This window comes from Macrobrachium rosenbergii, chromosome 44 (assembly GCF_040412425.1).
Source record: "Macrobrachium rosenbergii isolate ZJJX-2024 chromosome 44, ASM4041242v1, whole genome shotgun sequence".
Classification (NCBI taxonomy): Eukaryota; Metazoa; Arthropoda; class Malacostraca; order Decapoda; family Palaemonidae; genus Macrobrachium; species Macrobrachium rosenbergii.
Genome location: NC_089784.1, coordinates 11,800,504 through 11,824,780, shown reverse-complemented (window position 1 = coordinate 11,824,780; position 24,277 = coordinate 11,800,504). Strand labels below are relative to the sequence as shown.

The 24,277-nt window shown below is 35.0% G+C and overlaps 1 protein-coding gene across 2 annotated transcripts in view; it reads right to left on the bottom strand.

Annotated features, from left to right (window-relative positions):
* Positions 1 to 702: 702 nt before the first annotated feature.
* LOC136829338 (endosome/lysosome-associated apoptosis and autophagy regulator family member 2-like) overlaps positions 703 to 24,277 on the bottom strand; it is a 28,496-nt gene continuing 4,921 nt past the window's right edge. For both annotated transcript variants that reach the window (XM_067087745.1, XM_067087746.1), the window contains exons 2-20: positions 15,880 to 16,003; positions 14,901 to 15,099; positions 14,403 to 14,550; positions 13,662 to 13,854; positions 11,581 to 11,819; positions 11,054 to 11,189; positions 8,868 to 9,017; positions 8,414 to 8,514; positions 6,913 to 7,029; positions 6,561 to 6,680; positions 5,889 to 6,020; positions 5,418 to 5,650; positions 4,470 to 4,611; positions 3,993 to 4,210; positions 3,633 to 3,818; positions 2,846 to 2,978; positions 1,851 to 1,973; positions 1,342 to 1,467; positions 703 to 851 (exon numbers count right to left, since the gene is read on the bottom strand). In XM_067087745.1, coding sequence (XP_066943846.1) covers positions 786 to 851; positions 1,342 to 1,467; positions 1,851 to 1,973; positions 2,846 to 2,978; positions 3,633 to 3,818; positions 3,993 to 4,210; positions 4,470 to 4,611; positions 5,418 to 5,650; positions 5,889 to 6,020; positions 6,561 to 6,680; positions 6,913 to 7,029; positions 8,414 to 8,514; positions 8,868 to 9,017; positions 11,054 to 11,189; positions 11,581 to 11,819; positions 13,662 to 13,854; positions 14,403 to 14,550; positions 14,901 to 15,099; positions 15,880 to 16,003 — 2,886 coding nt within the window. In that variant the 3' untranslated portion in view covers positions 703 to 785. The remainder of the gene's footprint in view (positions 852 to 1,341; positions 1,468 to 1,850; positions 1,974 to 2,845; positions 2,979 to 3,632; positions 3,819 to 3,992; positions 4,211 to 4,469; positions 4,612 to 5,417; positions 5,651 to 5,888; positions 6,021 to 6,560; positions 6,681 to 6,912; positions 7,030 to 8,413; positions 8,515 to 8,867; positions 9,018 to 11,053; positions 11,190 to 11,580; positions 11,820 to 13,661; positions 13,855 to 14,402; positions 14,551 to 14,900; positions 15,100 to 15,879; positions 16,004 to 24,277) is intronic.

Here is a 24,277-nt window from a genome sequence, read left to right as displayed (position 1 = left end):
AGATTATGATAGTCAAAACTTTAGTTTGGAATGTTGTGACATACATCAAAAGCATTGTATGCACACAGAGTTTTTAGAAGATGAAGAAAATACAGTAGGCACATGAAATTCCAAACAAAGATTATTTTAGAGTGGATTAGAGGGAAGAAAGAATTTATAAAAATGACTAGTGGTACATGTAAGTAGACTGAGACTGGACATGCATTCATGGAGGAAGTGTATCAAAGAAGTGATTCAGAATGGAATGTTGGAAGGTATGATAAGGTAGAGGGCTAAGACTGTTTATGGAATTGAAGGAAGAGCCTAAATAATGAAGACTGCAACATTCAAGCAATGGATATCGAAGACTTTGCTCAAAGGCAGGACACTCATGATAATGATGATGATAATGTTAAACTGCGGGTGTATCTATATGTATACAAATAAATAAATAAATAAATAAATATATATATATATATATAATATATATATATATATATATATATATATATATATATATATATATATATATATATATATATATATATATATATATATATATATATATATATATATATATATATATATATATATATATATATATATATATATAAATGAAAAATGGTCAGAGAGCTATACCAAGCACACTCATATGTTTTACATGTACACAAGAATTTTCATGCAAACATAAAATTATATCTATGTATATCTATATAATGCAGATTTTATATATCTATGTTACTCAAATGTTTCATGGGCCACAACCAGAATAAAAAATGGTTTTCCTTTAAGATCAGTTAAGTGGTTCAGGTGAGTTGATCCTTATCAGTCATCATCATTGATTTTGCCAGAAGTCCTCTGCCTTCTGTGGGCTGCAAATGGAAAAAAAAAAATCACAAAAATTACATAAGAAGATTCTATACTGGAAATTCAAATAACCTGTTACATGCAATGCACATTTTATTAATGTGAATTTGAAGAGAAAACCCTCTGATATCAATATGGTTAATAATATATCATCCATCCTTTCAACTGTGCCATAGAATATGTGGAATGAGACACCTCTGTTGGCTATTCCTCATCTGGTAAATTTTATTATCTATAATTTTGCTACAGTGGTATTTACAAGACTTTCTCTTCTCCATAAGCAGAGACAGTGCTTCAATAAGAACTGCCAATACACTTTATGCTATCACAAATGTATTTGTTTATATTTCAATTTGAACTTTAATTACAAAAAAAAAAATTTCAAGCACCTGGAAAACTTTAATCATTTGCCTTTGTGCATGGATAAGAACCTGATGTTCTAAAATCTTGAAAAAACAATGTTCAGTGTGCAACTTTTCAACAGCTGTCAATTACCTTGATTCTGTTGTTCTTAAGCCTATTCAAGATTCCCTTAGGAGGATTCTGAGAAAAGTGAACTTCCTCTTCCTCCCCGTCATCCAAGGCACAAGACTCTGCAGGTGGGAGCTCCAGTAAGCCATCCTGCGAACGACGAACAAAACAATATTACAATTCCAGGTCACAGTTTGCTTGGTGTGCAACATGAATGCCTATGAATGTTTCAATGGTAATTATTAAATATTCTTTATTATCAATAATGTAATCTTCATCTTGTGAACAAAGCATTGAAAATGGGCTTAAATTCAAAATTATCAGTCTTTCCATTAATCTTTAATTATCGAATCAAAATTAAGTAATACTTTTTTTAACAGAGCACATTTTTTATTATAAACCTTACAACTCAAAGTCAGCAACAGACTAGGCTTATTAGGGATTATTTTTATTATACAATACTCCATTGTCCAATTTAAAGTTGTGGAAATACTATAACATATATCTTTGAAAGAAAAATGTAATAACCATACCTTTGACGATGCACTGGCTACAAGTTTCATATACTTGTACTCGAGCCGTTGATTCTTTTTCCAGAGACAGAAGATGAGGAGGCACAAGAAGAGAGCCATGCACACTGTGCTCAGAATTGTCACCTGGAAATACACCAGTCATCTGTCTGAGGAGTCGACTTTTAAAGTAATATTCTTTCAACCGTCAAAATGACTTAACAAGATTCACAGTAAGCTTACCAATAAGTACCGTATTAAAGGAGTGAATGACAGATAAGGCTTTTGATCCATTCTTACAATCTTTGCAATGATGTCTAACATCAGCCATTCTTTGCTGAATAGGAATCAGAACTGGGTCACTTCAATACAAAGAATCATTGGACTGCTTGTGTTTACATCTGGTATTTTCAGATCTTCCGATATTAATCTAAGTTATCTTTGACAATGGATGTGGATTTGTTCAAATCGACTGAAATGCCTTTTGAGCATTTTCAGCCAAGACGTTGTTGTTCAGACATTTTTATGTTTTTTAAAGACATTGTTGGCAAAATTTGCACAGCAACCAATTTTTTTTTTCAATCTGGTACAAATTTGCTGTCACTACTCACTCATTGTGCTAATGTTAAACAAACACAGAGTGAATGAAGAGGTGAATCAAGCAAATAAGGAGGGAGTTTTCAAAAGTTATACTTTAGAAGAATACATCGAGAGAGACAATAACTGGAATGTATAAGGCAATTACGGGGTCAATTTTCGTTCATGGAAATGAGGATAATGAATGTGAAATATGATTAATCTTGACTATGGAATGTATAACAATGCAATGTTCAGGTACAGGTAAAACATGATCATATAATTTTTCACTCTTAACTTGGTTTGAATGCTGAAACTAATGGTGCAAATCTTAATGAAACATTTTATACAATTATGATGTGACTGACTTACGCCAAGTTGAAATAGCAACCTAAACATTAAGACAATGCCAGAAGGAAGAGAGGATGCAAAAGAAACCTTACCTCGATCATAAAAGGAAGCCTTGTAGTGCAAGGGACAGTCTTCCCTTGTGGAATCCCATCTGGAGCACGGCATGTCTTCGAGGTGATGTAATGAACTAGTTGCTGACCGCTCTTGCATTCGCCATGGGCCTCCCTGTGTATTGGTATGTAGGTATTAGACAAACAGTTGACATGACCTATATACTGTATATATCTTCTATACTGTATATATAAAAATGGATGTACTCTGTGTATGTATGTATGTATGTATGTTTGTGTGTGTGTGTATGTGCCAGCATAACTCTGAATCGCATTGAGCAATTTCAACCAAACTTGGTATACATAAGACTTACTATCTAGAAATCAGCACTTTGGCGGGGCGGGTAAGACACTACTAGCACCAAAGGGGGTTGGAGTGGGAAGGGTTTCCCTGAAACGGGGCTGGTTCTGCCTGTAGACTTACCAACTTAACGAATTTATTATACCTATTTTCGGTATACATATGACTTACTATCTGGAAAAGAATACTGTGGGGGTAAGACATCAATGGCACCAAAGCGGGTGGGGGTTGGGAAGAGAGAGAGAGAGAGAGAGAGAGAGAGAGAGAGAGAGAGAGAGAGAGAGAGAGAGAGAGAGAGAGAGAGAGAGAGAAAGTTTATTGGTTGTCATTCAGAGTTATCCCGGGTAGCTCTGGGTTTGTCAGTAGTATATATATATTATTCTAATTATACAGAACACGAAGTGTGTTTAGGTGTACTATAACCATGAATAAAAAAGATATTCTAAAGAACTAAAAATCTGAACTTACAGCAAATCATCTTTGGAGCATTCTGGGCAAGCCACCTGAGATTTCCAAAGGAAGTGGAAATTACAGCCATCGCAGGTTCCATCAGGGCACTGGCTCAGGAGACTGACCTCTCCCTGTCCTGTGGCATCTGGATCACATCGTAGTGTCACCGTCGTACTCCGACCTTTCGGGCAAGCACTTGTGGACCTTTGTGAAGGTAATATATAGTGGTGAATGCAGATCACTAATAGTAATTGGTGGGGTGAAAAAATAAAAGGCACAAGGAATTTTCAGAAATATGTTCACGTTAGCATATCTACGAAGTGAAAGCTTTCTTTAACAGTGAAAGCTTTCTTTAACAAACAGCCCACATCAACTTACAACGGAGTTGTGTAGAAGAAGTGGAGGTCCTTCTGTCCGGATGTATTCGAAAGAGTGAACTCTGGTATTACCGAGATGTTCATGAGAGAATTATTGGTGGTGACACCTACCAGGTGGTCTCCTAAAGACACCGACTGTGTAGCTACTGCCCGCATGTGGCTATGCCTTGATCCCTCCATGCCAGGAACAATCGTGGAGCGACAGACGCGTGACATGACCTGTTTGGGACATGTTTACATTTGCTCACTCAAGTAAAATTGCCTTGAATGTACCTTCTATTCTATGCTACAGCTGTTCATTATATGTTCATTATAACATTCTTCTGAGAACAAAGTAAGGTGGCTGACAATACAATCTCACCAAACGCCGCTTAAATCTGTTATCAGTTATCAAACATATTTCTGGAGAACAGGATAATGGCTTTAGGAACTGACTTTATAATCACAATAACAGAAAGTCACAGTAACATATACTCACAGTGGGAGCATCGCCTTCCATGTTGTAGGAAACATTGTTGGAGCAAGTGACACTGGTATTTCCACATAATGAGATGTTGAACATATGGAAAAACTTGTTGCCAGATGACGTAAAAAGAGTGCTGCCTATCACCGTTCTGGGACTGTTTAAGACAAAAATAAATACACACATGAATGCATACATATACATATATATATGTATGTATGTATATACCATATATATAATCATGGAAAAAGTTAGCATGATACCCGATTCTTGGATCTTTCTATAAAAAAAGACTATAAAAACCCATATAAATATTAGCTCAGTATTGATTTTTCCAGAATATGGGGAACCTTTTTTTCAGGGAATTACAGATTGCTAAAACTGTAAACGAATGTAATATTAAAACAATAAATAATATATATATATTATATGTGCTGCAGCAGCCAAGAAAAATAGTTTGAGAATGAAAATGCAGTCAAATTTACATTATAAATCAGTGACAGTTTCGTGAATATAATACCTTCTGTTAAAAATCCTTGAAAAAAAAAAACATTATTATCTCAAGAAATGTTTCTGAAAGTGGCCTCAAGTAAATTTCACTTCACTGCAGCATGCAAATGAAAATGAAGCATGATATGCATTGTCTGCCTTCTGGTTTTTTAACCAGTTATGATTCGTCTGCAAGATTACATCTCCCATTCGCCATGGACAGATTCGAGAAACTAGTTTAAAATCAAAAGTGAATATTGAAAATTTGTGAAAAATTAGAGACTATACTGAAAAAAATTAGAGAAAATGTTATGAACCCCAAACATTAAGATAACCTGAACTTGGGGGGAAAAAAGGGTTGACACTTGAGTAGCACGAATTAATAAAACATGGGACGTCCAAATAAAACTGAGAACAAAACTCAAAGAAACAGACAACTGTACAGCTCTGGTTCACTGTACCAGCAAATCTCACCTGCTAATATTTGTAAGGTCGTAAGTCTTATTATCGATGGTGAGGCGGCACTGCACAATGCATGTGAGGTGGTCGGGAGCAGTGAGCCCTGGACCGCAGGGAAGACAGGAATCTTTTCCATAGGGCAACGGATCTGTGACAACTGTATCAGGTGGACATTTCGTGCACTCTGTCGTGTTGGGTTCTATATAATGCCCTGCTGGGCATGGAATGCATCCAGTAGTTGCTGGAGCCTATAAAGAGATACATATGAGAAAAGTATATTTGCTATTCCTTCGGGTGAAGTCTCCAATACCATCCATCTTTTACTGCTGGTAAACTCAGTAACTTACCCACTACCATCACGAAATTAGTTTGTGAATACTCAGTACTTAATTGAGACAAATGTATGTTATTATTCATCAAAAGATTCTGCTGCTTATTTATGGACATCAGATATGAATACGTACTAAAACGAAGGCTATCCTTTACCTGAGGGCAGGGTATGCAGGTAGATGCCCCTCCATCAATAGTATTTGTGACATTAATACTGAATATTTTAGCCATATCTGTTTCATAAAGCCGTGAAGATCCAAGACGCATGTAACTCTTTTCCCATGATACCTGTGTGTGTAAATCAGAATTTATGAAAGGGAAAATCAGACACATGAGGGATTCTCAAAACTTAAGTTACTGAAATTTATTATGAAAAGATCCTATTGTAAAATGTTACTATTTACTTTGGTATTACATAAATGGGAACCCAAAAAGTTGTTTGTTGAGTAATATGAATGAGAGAAAAACTGAAGTGATAACATTTCATTATCTGATCAGCTATATCATTCACATTAGCTGATTCATATTTGCATTTACCGCTGTCCAATCATATATTTTTCACTGACTACATCTGTAGATTTCTATTTAAATCCGCTTCAACCATTTCTTTTCATTCTCATACCACTTTCCTTTTGAACCAATGTGGAGTTATATCTTCAGTTTGGTTAAAGAAACTTCTCTTGACATATAAGTGATAACAGGAATAACACGACAATTTTCTTTTTATTTGAAACGTTTACCTCCTCATTAGAATTTATGTGAAACATGAAGTGGTAATGATAACATTCTGATCAGATACATACCATAGCACTCTTACTAGAAACATACCTTCAGGAACGCCCAAGAGAAAGTGTACGAGTCATTTCTGGTAACGCCGTAACTGTAGTATAGGCGCTGTTGAGCGCCTGCCCATCTCTGTACCACAACCACCCCCTTGGTTGCCGAGGCCTGCAAAAGATAAAAGGAGCAGCAATTAATTTATTTCATCTCCCACGTACCAATGAAAGTATAGCGTTATGTAAGGGAAAATAGCAGAAAGCACTGCTGCTCTCTCAGTGATTTGTGAATCTATCTACTAAAAAATGTTGAGATATAATCATAGTTCTTTAAATTTCCGTGACATCCGCAGCACTTGATACACTCTGCCCTTTCATAAATTCTGACTCATCACTTCACGTACCTCCATGAAGACAAATTCGCAGTCTGTGACGCAAACGAGCTCGAAAGTAAATGAGATCCTGCCAACCTCCATTGGATGGCCATTGACAAATCCTTCCCGACCCCTAAATCCTCCAACCTGTTGAACCAGAAAAGATATAAATCTCCACATTCAAGTAGATTTTCATTTAAACTGGGTATGATGGGGAATTTTTGGGTAGTTAATCAGGCCACTGATTACAAAATTGCAATATATTGCAAATTGGTAGCAACAATGTTGCAACACTGGACATTATAGAGGAGCTTAATTCTAATGATGATACACTACGTACTCCTTAACGTAATAATTGAAACAAAATATATTTGTATATCCATCCTTAAGTTTTCCTGTTAATGGATAAAAACGTCTTTGTCATAAAACCCATTTAATTGCTAAATACTCCTAAACTGAGGCATTAAAATAGGATATCCTATAACAATCACTTATATCAATAACAAAAGCAATTTAATATTTTGTATAACTTTTCATATAAGCAGGTTTCACAACAAAATGAATAACCCAACGATTAAATAAAATTTGTACACATACAGATTATTAAAGAATAAAACATCATCATAATGTCATAATACTGACCATGACAAGGAAATTCCCAGCACATGATGTATATCAAAGATATAAAGGATTAAATCCTGAATGGTAGGATTAAGAATAAGCACTTGAAAACTAATTTTCCAAAGCAAAAAGGCCCCATTTGGTGTGTCAAAGCAGGACATTTTATAATCTATGAATTCATGTAACCATTTTGCCAATTATTGTGGGTAAATAGTGATATGCCAACTAAACATTAAATCCAAAGTTAGCAGAATTTATAGGCCGGGGATTGATGAGGGTATCAAAGCTTCAAGCTCTTGAGTGCACAAAGTCTCTAGTTATAATGCAATAACGAACAAAATACCAACGATGTGTACAGTCTGATTTAGTTGCTTGTGTTATAGTCTAAAGCAATGGCTTCAAGACCTGTGGATGGTAATTCTTTTCATGAAATGTAATTTTTATGTCAGTACACAGGTTTTCAAGTTACGCTGATAAAATACTGACAATTGGATTTACTTGAATTGGATAAAGCGTCATTGTATATTACTAAAGGTTATGTTAGATCCTGAGCGATATCTTTGAATTTCAAAGGCAATTGAAATGTCGGAAGATAGAAACCTTACCTGGTATGAACTGGATACATCCCTTTCACTGCAAGGCATGAATAATTTTTTCTGGAAGTTGTTTATGCATGTAAACTGTGTGTTTGACTGCAGAACATCCTTAGTAGCTATATTTGTAAAACATGTATTACTTTAAAAAATTAATAACAAAACTCAAGAAATAAATATTTTACATTGCTAATTTTGCGAAAGCTGAACGAATAAAGAGATACATCACAATACAACTAATAGATAACATTACCGGACACAGGAATAATGAAAAAAAGATATTCTGTATATAAGGTTAAAAAAATCATCTACATTACCTTGAGACTCAGCACTAGGTAAGCATCGTCTGAATGGCCTCTACCAGAATGGATGTGGTCTCCATTCACTTGCCAGCCATCGGATCCACTGCAGCCAAAGTCTGTAAACAATAGAATGGAAAATGTGCTAAGAATACCATTAAACAACAACAATGATAACAGAATTAAGACTAATAAAACTTGACGAGACCTCCACAGCCATTTGATGATTCAATGACTGAGAATAGTGAGGGGATCTGGCGCCCTGGAATACGTTAGGTTAAAATCGAGAGGTTACGATGCAATTCAAGTTAAACTACAGGCACACTTTGGGTAGGGAAACACTATACCCTCACTGCTGGATACATCGATCTTTTCTCAAGTTTTGCCTTAACACTTATAATAATTAATTTGACGTTACAAAATCTGAGTGAAAGCATGTGGAGGCTGCTGTATAATAGAAATGCTAACTTACGATCAGCAGGCATGCATGTGGCTGCCATGTTGGGTGGCATGGATGACCACCACTGGTACCGATAGCCATAGTTAGGAGCTGTGCTGGGTGGACAAGGGCGACAAGGAGAAATTCCGTCACTGTGGGTACCTCTCGGACACGTCACACATCCTGGTGAAGAGTACAAATATAACTCCAAAATATTTGTTCGAAAGAATGTGGATTTTACGTCACAGAAAATACTTGGGTATTGTCACTGTAGACGTAATAAGAGATACATAACGAATAAATGTAGTTAAAGCAAAATCTACTTTTTAATTACTAACATGAAAAGTATTAATCGAGTTGTACTTGAAGAACTATGGGTTATCTATAATGATAATTTGTAAATCTAAAAATTATCACTCTCTCTGTGTAGGTAAGACTAAATTCATTTACCTATCACATTTTAAATGCAGAGATTTTCACCCGATAAGCATATGGAAAGCAGGTTTCCAATATTTTAGAGCAAAATAAAAATGTGGTTTATTTTAGCTTCTTTGTATGATGATTTTGCAGACTATTTATTACTGGGAAATCAGCATTCCAAGGTTTCTGCACTGATTTTCTCTGATGTACCATTACTTTATTGCTGCATTAATTTTATGAATAAATATCATAACATGAGGCAGTCAATAATGCCCTCGAAGTGCAGAATGAAGCATGCTAAATTGTTAATCCATACCAAACACAAGGATTAAAAGATAGCTATTGTAGATATATTGTAAAATCAAAATAATGCGGTAGAAATAATGTCTAGAACCTATAGGTGACATCTGGAAGATGGCATACCTTAAAAACATGACCACATGGATCTTAATTTCAAGATAAGAAAGAACGGCAAATTAAGTAAGTAACAAAAGCAAAAATGTAGTTAATTTGGTAACTTTTTTATTTTCATTCTTATATAGCTCCTGCAGTTAGCAGTTTGACAATGTACAAATAGATTATTTCTCAGTTACAACATGCAGTAATTGTGCCTTTCCTTTTAATTGACGTTTTGTGTACTCGTAATTTCCTTCATTGTTCTTGTGTACGAGCTTCCTGTGATAGCTCACGTAAGAATTCTGCATAATGACCTTTTTCTCATGTTTTGCACCCTGTTTATTTAGTGTCTACACAAAATAAAATGCTTTCTGTATCGTCCTCTTGATACAGGGCTTTCCCCTCCTTCACTCAGATTAGAGAGCTCTCCAGCTGGCCTACTTCACAGTTCATTTACAGCTCTTCTTGGTAGAACAAACACTCGTCCTTTTCCTAAGTCAGCTGTATTTGCCTATTTTCTCTGACAGTCATTTATTAATTTTAAAACTTTGAGAACCACTTTAAACAATTCACATGCCAACATACAGCAGCATTTCTCAGGATAATTGTAATATTTGTCAAGGAACACCTGAGAGAATATTGTAACCAAGCCTTCAGGTTGGAGACTGGTAGTTCTGTGATGAATAATGTCAAACAGAGAAACGCTACATTTCTAGAGACGGAAAAGTATGAGGTCATGATACGTTCTTCGGAGAGAAGTAAAAAATGTGGCTAAATATCAATTAGAAATACAAAGTCCTAACTGGATTGCGTAAATACATTTCTTACTCCATTTACAGTACTACTGGCATATCTATTCCTTTCTTTTTCACTGTATTAGTCACATGTAATAAGAATATCGTTTAATCCGCTCTATAGAAACTTTTTGTCACAAAGTGACCCCAGAGTCTTTTTTCTATAGGTAACATTTTGGTCACTGTCCCGCTGAGCTGAGGTGAACTTCTTATCTGATGATAAATGAACACCTGCTAGGCCAACAAATTTCACATTTACTTTTCGATTTCTAACAGTCCCCTTACTATTTTACTCAGGAGGTGTTGATTTCACTCTTTCTAAAGCTGTGGAATTCTTTTTGTTCTCCTTGATATTTATAATCCTTCCTCTTTCACATGGGGGGGGGTGGGGGGAGGAGCAGGGAGGGTCTATCACTCCCAATAGGACAAGGCCCCACTCCTTTTTTTATTTAACATTTTCTTCTCTCTAGCCTGGGGAAAAATAAGGGCTTCGATTTTTCTGAACGGCATGGCAGAAAATAAAAAAAAAAAAAGTACACAAGCATTTTCTAACTTCTTTTACCTGCTCCAGAGGTATTAAATGTATATATTTTTTTAATTTCCTCTTACCTGTCCCAGAGGTGTAGTGCATTCCCGGGTTACAAGGGGGGCAAGTCTTCACTTTCCCTGAAGGAGGCAGAGACACGGATCCCTCCATTTGCTCTCGGCAGACACGGTTCTCAATCCATTTGTAGATGGCTCTAGTCTGAGAACAGATAAGTCTGAAGTAATCATCTCATTCTCAAGTATCAATTTTGTCAACAAAGGTCTGTTTGTAATTGTGTCATATACACCACAAGTGCATCTTTACACCTGGGATAAATTCATCAGCCCTATTATATTTTGACAGCCAAGTCAGAACCATATTCAATCTATCTGGTTAGTTAAAACATTTTTCAGAAAATACCGATATAAACAATACAAAACTGTATCTTACTTACCGTGTACGCATGTGCGTTTAAAATTCATGTACGGAGCTCTTGCGTTTAACACTCACCAGCTCATCTGTCCAAGCGCCGATGACCACAGCAATTGTGACGCTGTCTTTAGAATGAAACCAATCAATAAATCACTGGCACATGAAACTATTATCTCACCTGATTGTTTTCATCACAAGCCGAGTCAATTTCGTAGTAGTCTTTTGTGGTGCAGGGAGGTCTCTTCAAGCACTTGGGAGATCCTCTGGGGGCATACTCTTTCTCAGGATCACAGGGCAAGCACTCCGACGATCCCCTTTCAGCATACGTGCCCTCGTCACACTCCGTGCACGAATTTGCACCTGGTCCGCTAAATGTACCCTCCGGACAAGGTGTGCATTCCGACGAGTGAGCAACGCCTAGGTAAGCAAAGATGAGTTGACGAGTTACAACACTGAGGTGAAACAGGTCTCACATTCAGACATACGGGTTAAAGAGACCAAGGCCCGTGCTGAAGGGTCTGAAAATCTAAAAGATGGCAAAAGAAGGGAACAGAGGAAATCCCTCAAGCAATAGTCCTACTCAACAACTACGTAAGTCATGTTAAGGTATCTGAATATTGTACACTAATACTGCATTTCTATTAAGAAGGGTAGTAGCAAATTGGGAAAGTCATAATTTAGAAAATTACTTCTAAGTTGGCCTTGTCTTAATCAAAGGGTGGTGCCCAATTAGATTAACTCATATTGTAGTGAAATGGTACCCAAACCTGATCACATTTATTCACATCTTTCTAAATTATTTTATGACTTCAATTACATATACATCTAACTCATATATGGTAGACTAAAACATAGCAAACTGGTACATGTCAGTGTGATGGAGTAAATTATAAAATATATCTGCTGTAATTTTAATACCGTCTTCATTGCAGATTCTTTGATAAGTATCTGAGTGTTTACCACATGAAATTTTCACCATACTCTATTTGCATCCTTTTTTAACAGCTTCTTACTTGCGCTGTATTCTTATTAACAAAACACTAATATTTCAAGCAATCTTGAGTAAATTTAATAGTCTGTGTAGTAGGAAACGCCAAAAGGTGGTTTCGTATGACATTTTCACCTAAAAATGGAACTTTTAGAAATTACTCATCATTAACAGGCGACTTCACTTTCAGCGACAAAAAAAGCCTCATGAATTACTGTCTCTATTAAATGATAATTCGTTTTGAAAAGCATTATTCTTTTTAGTATCAAACAGTGTGCCGTTGAAGAAAAGTGATTTGGCTTTACTTATTCTTTTAAAAGATTTTTTTAAATGTTTTGCGAATGAAACCGAGTTCATGTTATTGTAAAAATACATTGTGAAAATGGGGATCAGGGTTAGTGCCCAAATGAATTCCATTATTCTTTTCCAAAATTAAACCAGTGAATTTAAAATAAGGTTTATCAGTTAAAACTGATTGCTCGTAATAAGTGACCTTTTATTCAGGGAAACAATCTTGTAAAAAGAATATATAATGAGTTAGCTACAATAATAAATTTGATACAATTTTCAAAGTATTTATAATAAATCGTTGTAAAGGCCTTTTCATACTGTTATAAGGAGCATATATATATATATATATATATATATATATATATATATATATATATATATATATATATATATATATATATATATATATATATATATATATATATATATATATATATATATATATATATATATATATATATATATATATATATATATATATATATATATATATATATATATATATATATATATGTGTGTGTGTGTGTGTGTGTGTGTGTGTCTGTTACCCATGAGTGCAATGTGTCTGAATAGTCTTATAACCACTAAGGTTATATGAAGGTTTGAAAGAACATGAACTATGCAAACATTCTATATAGACAAAAAGAAAAAAACTGTTTTCCTGTCTGTAATAATTCTTGGAGATCATCTAAGCAACAAAAGAAGCGACATAATAACGCATAAAATTGGGATTAGCCTCTGACAGAGAGGCTAATCCCACTGTCTAAACATCCCTATAAAAATAGTTGGACTAGTAAATCCGATCTGTATGAAATCTTAATGAAGGTTACTTGATCATAAAAGTAGCTGAAGCATACAACAGTGTTTATTTCTTTCCTTGAAGAACAAGACAGGTTACATGTAGTGAGTCTCATGCTCTTTTTATAAGGTTTCAAACATACTTTTTACTATTACAAAAAACCTCCAAGTCTCTCACTTACCACTTATCTGAATACTCTTAATGAGCACTGGCTGTGTAGAGGCCCTAGCTTCAATTCCTATCGTCTTCCAGTGAAGAACATTTAGGCCTTTGTTCAGCTTCACTGTGAGAGTCTTCCACTGTCCATCGCGTGATAAGGGAGGCCACTTGTAGTCATCTGCATCATCAAGGCTTTGGCATCGTTCATCTTGTGCCTGTTGGTTTCACCATTCAAATTTGTTAGGAAGACACAAACGTACACGTAAAACTGTCCAGTAAGAAACACACTGCAGAGGTGATGATTTTGTTCTATCTAGAAATGATTAAAAATATCAGCAGAACTCCAAAAATGTTTCTAATACAGTAAAAAATAACGAAGATGCAATATGGAGTTAACTTTGGATTTTCTTAGGGGAGGAATCTCTAGGAAATAAAGAAATACATCTGGATTTTTTCTGAGAAATCCTATAGAAAAATTTATAATACAGGTGTAAAGAAAACACAAGGCTCTGGTATCCTAGAAATATCGAATACCTTCAGTACAAACTTATAGAGAACTGACAGCTTTCAAGAGTTAATATCACGCGTTGCATGTGAAAATCGTTTTAAGCATTGCCATAGTGATCTCTCATATATGTAAAGATATTTTGATCAAATAACTTTTGTAATAGTTACCATGTTTGTAATACCACTGGTAATGCTTATCAAATAAAAATGGCTGTCATAAAAACAAGTGTCTGAATGATTAAAAAAACAGATTTACCTGGAACTCGAATATGATGTTTTCATCTGGGTATTGGTAGGTATAGCGTACAGCACCTGGTTTAACCAGTTTCACAGTGTACACAAGCACCGCAGCACAAGGTCCTCCCTTGCTTGCAAGGACATCGCCACTTGCTTGCCATCCAAACCTGTAAAAAAAACTCATGAGCCATAACCACATGCATTGTTAGTTTAACGATAGAGTTCAAGTTAGCATTTTTCGTGAATTTCTACTTTGATTGAACTACCCTTCACGCAGCATGACCCTCTGGTTTATACCCTATAATTCGCCTTACCACACTCCCTTCTCGCTTTGACAGATATTCAAAATCTACAGGTACAACAAGTCCATGAAATGCAAATGCCTTTGCCAACGAAAAGCTCAGAATACAAGAAGCATGGCAGAACTTTTAACAAGAATTCACCCTTAGCAATGAACTGTGGCTTTTTTATTTAATTAGTTAACAATAAAGAAAAGACTTTTATAGCTCCTGCTTACTCATTGCAGTCCACATCACCACGGCGTCTGCCCAGGCTAAACGCAGACTTGAAGGCTTCAGTGTGCGCGCTGAAACCTTTCGGCAGTGTCTTCCAGCTATCGAAGTGAACGCCTCCCCCGAGACTGTAGGTTCCGTTGGGGCAGCGAGAGCATTCCAACTCGCTCAGGTCAAAGAACCATCCGGGATCACAGGAAACACCTGCAACAGTTATGGAAAAAATTGTGTATCAAGGCAAGCACAACTTCCTTAACCTACTCTCTTATTTGTCTATCTAATTCTCCTGTCTATTCATTTATGCATTCCTTTCACAAGCATGTGCATAGTCTGCAAAAATCTGTAAAACGTTGATTTTTTCTAACGTTCTCAAATATGAGAACCTGAAAATTATGGAATATGCTGAATGCTTCCTGGCTTACCAAGCATATCATAGGAAGAATCGTACGACGAGTCAGAATGCGAATGACAGATTGCAGATGCATAAGAGTGTGTTTAAGAGAGGGGACCTCAGAAAAGTTCTGCCAAAAGGTTAAATAATTTGCAGTAACTTTAAAATAAAAAAAGTGCGTTATTTGAAACAGATGACGTTTTCGGAAGTAATGATGGCTTTGTCATAAGAAAGGATATCAGTCTACATTAATTTGTTAAAAAAATAACAACATACTATTTGGTAGTTACCTCCGATACAGATATGGCATATGCAAAATGTCCATACCCAGTAATACAGCACACAATTTCTAAAGCTCATAAATACTCTCATCACCAAGTGGTTGTTATGGACATTAAATTACACCTACACGTTATGTTCATGAGAAGCTGATAATGATCATTCAGAATTTCCTGTTCTGTGGGTATTTATAGAACCTGGAGGAAAGTCCTTTATACTTACATTTCAAGAAAACATCCACCATACATACATATTCACACAAAGAAAGTCTGGAGAAGATTTGAACGTAACGTAAATTAATGTGTCACACTTACTACATCCTTCTGTGCGCGTCGGAGGATTTGGTTCTCCGTTGATGCAGTCACCGTAAGTAGGAACACTCACCCTCCATCTCCCACCTATTTCATCGCATTCGGTGAACTCGTAGTGGAAGTCACTCTGTTGGACAAGACGAAAAAAAAAAAAAAAAAAAAAAGATTCAGACGGACTTTGCAAAGACTGTTTTTTTTTCCGAAAGCCTCATTTTATTTTTGCTGAGTAAAATTGCTGAACTTGAAATAATAATAACAATATATCATGAAAGAAATGAGGACGGTGTTGGATAAGTTTAAAATAGTTTTTCTTAAAATATTTTGTGTCCTTTTTGGCATGCTATGAGTAGACTGAGAAAAGGAGTTGGAGTTAAAAATCTCCTAAGAAAAATGAGTGAAATATGAAGAAAATAAACAATTATTTTCAAATAAGGAAACAAGAACAATAATATTTGCGAAACATGCTTGCGTTTGATTTTGATTCCATTTACGGTATGTCCACTAAACCCCTCCTAAAACATTTAAATATAATTAGTACTAAGGTAAATGATAAGTTGCAATGTGCGGTACTCTGTTACTAGTCGCGATATAAATTACACTATTGTTTAGAAAAAAAGTTTTATAAAGAACATTTCCATACTTTAAAAAATTTCCCCTTGAAATATAATAATGATAATTCTCTTTTCTGTCTCATATAAAAGGTTTCAGAAGATGAACGCGGGATCCATATCATTATTTGTGGGGTTCAGCCGTCCTTCCCACAGCTGCAGCAGTGAGTTGACACCTTGTCAGAACCTGAGACAAAGGATCACTTCCACCACTGTCCAAAATCTAGATCGTGAAAGCGAATAATCAACGAACATCTACTGTGAGTTACAAAACGCCAACCAAACAGCTACCGAGCGCCGCCTCTTCACATTACCGGAACAAAGTTGCTGAAAATGAGAAATATCTCCGCCATAGAGTCACATCTGAGGTCAGAAAAGTCAAAGGTGGTTGTGCAGCGCACGAGAGGCAGGTAAATGGCAGATGCGGGACGGCAGCTGAGTAATATCAAAGAAAATAGCATCGATCTCTTACTCGAGGTGGCTGTTAATGAGCAAAGGTTCAGTGTCCTGTAAACATTGTTAGCATGGTAGGGACTTGTCTCTTGGTATATCGCTACATTGGTTTATTTTTTTCTATTTCATTTATTTATTTATTTTATTTTTGTATATGAAATGAGAGAATGGTAGTGGTTAATCTTTTGGGCTGTCGTAACACTGAAAAAATGGTACTGGTTTATCTTCTGGTCTAAATGAATATGATGGCAATAGATTTATCTTAATTATCCTGTGAAAATGAAACATCTTTTTACAGAATCCTAATACTTCACTTTCGAATTTTCTCCAAACAGTTAGGCTACTAAAATCTTTGCAACTAAGGCTATTTATGTTCTCTTTGTTTTCTTACTAGTAACGTTACTTAACATTTTTATATTAAGTCACTATAAAAAATCCACTAAATCTCCAAAGTAAGCCTTACTTTACATGATCATATTTAAACCACTGCCAAAATATATCTCTTCAGAGAACCGTTTTGCTCCTCACCAATCTTCTTCGACCTATCCCAAAAATTTTTACTATATTTGTGGTTAGCATTTGTAAACTTTTCCTATAATCTCATTTTCTTCATCCCATCGCGCATTATATTCAGTGTTAAAATATTGATATAAACTCGAAAATTTCCAAAGCTTTTGAAGGATTACGGATACTTAGATAACTTGGCTACTGTGTGGTGAACAAACCTACACAGATTCGGAAATTATCTAGAAAATCTTGTAACCTCTGATAAGACGCAGGTGACAAATGATAACAATGAAGTGTCAAGGTGGCGTTAATGATTCTCATGGTCCGGCAGTCCTTGTCTTGCTTTATTATTACAGCTGGAGTTTTATAGACAATAATGGAGAAATTTAGGATCACATTTATATAATAAATAAATAAATAAATAAATAAATATATATATATATATATATATATATATATATATATATATATATATATATATATATATATATATATATATATATCGCCCAAATTTAATGTGGTTTCTGCGGCCACAGGATGAGAGTAACCAGTTAGAGTAATTAAATACGAACGCTGGAAGCAAAAGTATGCTAAGACACGAGTATTTAGTATGAATATAAACCGTTGGTTCTGTACGCCTTTTTAATAATTTTTAAGTTACAGTACTAATGTTTAATTTAATGACAAAAAATATCTCACGGTACAAAGCAGGTATTTCTATTTAGTTCATAAGCAAATAACATAAAACAGATGTTTGCAAGTCTCGAGGAACCACCAGGTTAGAAAGCTTGCTCATGCCCACTGGGATTTCATGGCAACAACGGCGTCAAGCCTCCGAGATTTCAGAAGCGACGGAAAAACCAAAAATAGAAAACATTTTTTGAAACTTCACATTCCCATCCGGATTTCATTCTGCTGTGGATCGCTCGAAGACAGCGCTACTTAAAATTCCTAGGGGCTTTAACGATTTAATATTTGAAGGAAATGTACGCTTGGACTATTGAGCATATAAAGCGTCGTTTAATTGAATTCAGTTATGGCAAGAGGACCAGAGAGCGAATCTTTAGGAACAACGAGGCAAAGTCATTTCAGAAAATGAGGAAATATAATTAAAAAATTACTTTGGAAGTTAATGTAAACTAACGTGTTATATATAGCAACTGCTACTGTGACCACTATTAAGTCAAGAAAAAGTAATTGTACAATGAAGACTTCAGCTTCTATTTCAAGAAAATTTTTGGAGAAAAATCACAATGACAGAGGTAGTAACAACAATAAATGGAAGTACCGTTCAGCAAAGATAGCCGAGATAAGAGTTATTAAAAGTTCCAAAGCAATAAATCTGCAGTGTGTCAGAGACGGAGAGAAAGGGAGATAACTAGTTTGTTGATAAAGAAAATTGGATTTCAAAATGTCAGTGATACCCAGCGAGAATGAAACATCCGGTCAGATAATGTGCGGTCAGAGCAAACGTACTAACAAGTGTCAAGTCCGCATGAGCACTATCATAGAATAAATAGTTTTCTTTGGCAAGCGCCTGCAGTCAATTGTGCAAAAGCTGTTTACAAATCTATGGCCTTTGAGTCTGATAGAATGTTAAGGACTCGGAGATAAGCAAGGAATGTGTCAAAGCTGTTTTTTTTTTCCGTTACTATGTCAGAACTTACAAACATAAGGGTGATAAAACCACGTGACGGCTGTCGGAATACCTACTTGACACAAATTCACAGCCATCGATGGCGAGGCGACGCCGATAGGAAATCCGGTGTTGTAATTCTGGGTAGCAAGCTTAAATCTCTTCTATATAGGCTATATCAGTACTCTTATCTCTTTGCGTCCTGTTTTTTACATTCTCACGTTTGATTTCTCTTCTATCATAATGCTGGTGTAAATATATATATATACTAATTCAACATTATGCATAAACACACACAATATATATGTATTACTAAAAGGACCTCATTCAAACTGGATGGTATTTATAGTTTTTATTCAAAAGTTATTGTATCCACATTATCAAGTATCCGTACGGATACTTGATAATGTGGACTGTTTGTCCAAGAAAGCTTGCAACTTTTTGAATTACTCTATATCCAGTTTGAAATATCCTTTAATTCTATATGCACAGAACAATTGTGTATATAGTTAATATATATATGTATGTTTTGTATATGTATAAGTATTTATATATATATATATATATATATATATATATATATATATATATATATATATATATATTATATATTTTATATTTATAGATATAATATATATATATATATATATATATATATATATATATATATATATATATATATATATATATGTATGTATGTATATATATATATATATATATATATATATATATATATATATATATATATATATATATATATAGAGAGAGAGAGAGAGAGAGAGAGAGAGAGAGAGAGAGAGAGAGAGAGAGAGAGAGAGAGAGAGAGAGAGAAGAATTTACGCTACAACATAGACTCCAAAACTCGCTCATGAGACAAGGATCCGACAGAGTGAATATTCTGGTATGTTGTTCAGGCGTAGAATGTACTTTAAGGTCTAGTAATAATAAGCATCCTAAAAAACAGAGGAACACAGTTAAGCTAGTCATTTTTTCAAAGTTTCTGAGGATGAAATAACAGGAAATATATCTTTTTCTGTACTGAATTTTCATTTTAATGTTGTATTAGGATGGTAAATATCTCGCCACAATTTGAAATTCACGGATATGACGAAGACGACTGATAATAATTATTCGGGACAACTGCTGCTCACTAGGTGGTGGTTGCATAAGAGTCAACAGGCGCTGTTCAACATCAACCTTATCACTGTGAACTACTAGGCTATAGTTCTTTGTGAATGACTGTCGGCACATCAGCTACTTAATCATTATCATTAAATCTTTCCATTGCCGAATTTCATCTTTAACAAAAGATACACAAAATATAAGGTTCTTTTGTCATAAGATAAAGTGCCTCCTCGATACGTACTGGATGAATTTTCTTTAAAAGAGTGAGCGTTCTACTGTATCCAGTGAGTACGAAAGCTGTATACAGTTCAGCCCGTTTTTAACGGGAAAACCTATGCCGAAGAAACTTACAGGCTACTGTGAGAAACGGCAAGTGATGGATGGATCGATATGTTAGGTATTGACTGAGCCACCATGAGTACTCTTGGAAAATATAATCTCTCTCCCCATCGCTTTGTCTACCTGCACTGTCTGTCTGTCTGTCTGGTTACAGAATGAATAATGTAGTTTACTAACCACATCTGAAAGACGAATCCACAATATAGGTGAGGGTCAAGAAAATAAAAAATTAGGCACCACTGACCTAACAAAACTCTAACATTATTTTATTATTCAAATCGTACAATGAAAGCTTCCTTGACAAGAAAGGTTAAAGAGCTTGGCACGAGTTACGACTAGAATAATCATAATCAAAGAACAAAGAACAGAGAGAGAGAGAGAGAGAGAGAGAGAGAGAGAGAGAGAGAGAGAGAGAGAGAGAGAGAGAGAGAGAATCCCAAGGTAACGCTTTAACTCAATTCTCTGACTATATCTACTTGAAGAGTTAAGACAGTTAACAGCATTGTTGTTGCCAACTGGAATAAGAATAATGACAGGCGAGAGGACCAGGGCACACTGAAGACTATTAAGAAGACCACGGGCCTTGCAAAAAATTTACTGCATGGTCATCTCAAGTGCCGCAAGAATGGACATACACCCATTTAAATGTATACAAAAATTCTTGTTGAAAACGAAAAATTAACTATCTTCCTTTAACAGTTTTGATTTAGTGATGTGACCTACCAATCCACACTCGCGTGCCCGCACACAAATATAACCCCAAAAATGCATACACACTACCTTATATATATATATATATATATATATATATATATATATATATATATATATATATATATATATATAGTATATATACATGCGTGTGCTATGAAGTTTAAAAGGTCCATTGACAATAGGTTCGATTGAACAATATTATAATCTTCATCATTTGTAAATGTGGACAGTTGGTAAGCGACAAGAGTATTCATATAGAATATGGGATTGGGAATGAAAAGGTCAGTTCGCTGTGTTTTACTCTTGTCAAGTTCGGCGGTCGTACTTTATTCTATTAAAATGTTCACCAAAATCTCCCATTATTGACCCCGAATCTAAAGACATTCACGTATCTAAGCCAGATCATCTTATTGGGCGTAACAGAGAAAAATTTGCTTCACAATACTTCAAGTAAATAAATGTTCGATATAATGGTAATATTTTAAGGAGAAAACATTGTTGTTTACTCAGTTCTACCGTTTTATTAAATGCCAAAAGAAAAATGGTCATCTTATAGTTGTAAATTTCTACTTAGATAAGATAACACATCTGCAATCGGGAGTTTAGTAAGTAACGATTCCATTTTGATCCTGTTCAAGGGAATGTGTGAGCTGCTCAATTTATGCATGGCATTTCCTGTGTGGGAGAGTGAGAAGGCTCCTAAGAAAAAGGAAAATCAGCCATCCATATGGATAATTTGTACATGAATGAAACCCTGCAGCTTTTAGGGAGGTTACAGAAATAGGCGAAAGATGGGTCGACTGTATTGAATGATTCCAAGAAACCGGTATAATTTTTCATTACCTATTCTAGCTCTGACTGATAATTAAATTGTGCAGCAATACTTCGTAGGGATTCCTTTATCTTTCATGTCCCTTCGTCATTTAACAGTTCTTGAGCCTTATTGCATGTGTCTATCTAGAACTGTTTTCCTATCTTCATCTGATTTGTAATAATGACATCTTCCTGTTTGCGTAACGTTATTAAAACTGGTTGAAACATTTTTTAGGGATATTTTCTTTTTGCTCCAACGTATATAACAAAATACCTTTAAGACACATTATGAGTATTTTTGGCAAAATACTCGTCGAACGCAACCAAGTAGTCAAAGCTACTCTCGGTACCTAGTTTTAGCACAAATGATACTCTTAAATCTAATATCGTCTGTTCTTCTACAGGAAGGGTATGGTTGGAGCGGTCCTGGTCGCTTTGGCCGTAAGTCACTTTAGGCCGTAACGTCCAAAACAATGTAAGACGTTATGTTTATGGTATTTACCGTTATGTTTATGGTATTTACCATTATTATTTCATGTTTTACGTACATCCCCAAGGGGCTGGTATTAAACACGGCGCCCATTTTGGACGTAAACGTGCTTACGGCCGAAACGACCCGAATGCGGTTGGAGAGATTCATTACATTTGGTTTGTCTATATCATTCCATACAGTAATAACTAGAGTTTTTAATCTGTTGCGTACATTTACAGATATGGCCCGGAGAGTTCTGAGATTTTCGTATATATGTGGGATGCTGCTCATAGTGTAGCCGTTTTTTTTTTTTATTAATATAACTGAAAGACACCACCACAAATAAAACTGAGAACATGACTATTTCGAGACACTCGATATCGGACTTCACGGACGAGTTAATCCTAAAATCCATTCTTAAGCAAAGGTTCCAGAGGATACCTCCGTAAGACTCGATATCGGAGGGAGCTCACACGGACTAAAACAAAGATCGAAATACATAGTTCTGTCATGATAATTGCTTTATGGGCCTTATAATATACTGTAAGTATATATATATTTATATATATATATATATATATATATATATATATATATATATATATATATATATATATATATATATATATATATATATATATATATATATATATATATATATATAAATATATATACATATAACTTGATCACTTGCAAAATTGCTCTGTCAATATATTACAATTAATAATAGAGTCTTTTTTAAACAGGATGGTATCTAGCTGAGATTTTTATTAAAAAAAAGTTAAATCTTCCAAGTCCTTTTCTTTCCTCATGGTGTGAATAAAAATCTCCTGTTTAAAGGAGGTCCTTTTTGTGTGTGTGTGTGTGTATGTATATATATATATATATATATATATATATATATATATATATATATATATATATATATATATATATATATATATATATATTTCTAGGTTTAGCTAGTATTTTAAGACGAAGTTTGGTCCCAAGCCCCTCTCCAGCAGGCAGCAATTCACCATGCTCAACTGGCACATGGTACATAACTATTTATTTCAACAAAGGCATAAAAGGATTTACACGGACGTGCCTAAAACGTTGACTGTCCCGGTAATCGAACCTAGAACCACCCCCAATCAGACAAAAGCGCGTGCACACACACATATATATGTATATATATGTATATATCATGTGCGTGCTTGTTGTGGGCGTGCGTAGTGGGCACATGTGTGAGTTGAAAATTCAGGATATTAAAGACCTGCGTCAAACACAATGACCTTGAATGGGTAGCTCTTTATCACGATTTCATATCTAAGTATGGTGTGACCAGATAAGTTGTTTGACGCCTAGAGGTGAAACGCTAATTTGTGAAAAATGAACCAACATAATCCTTATTTTCAAAGCAAATGGACTTGTTGAAATATAAAAAAGAAAACATACTTAAAACTATTACATGGGGCAAAATGCATTATTCAGGCATTTGGGAACTTCTGCAATACAATATGGAAGTCATTATTTTTCACAATCTATCATAAAAGGAAAATCATGGAAGATTTCTGCCCTAATTTACAGTGAATCCAACGAGGTGATGACTTTCCTGAATAATGAAAGTCGGCCTAAGGCTTTCCACCATTAGGCTACAAGAATATGAATTACCCAACTTAAAAACTACATCAGTTTACAGTGACCTGCGCAACAAAAGACTCAGTTTCCCATATTAGACCTAACAAGAAC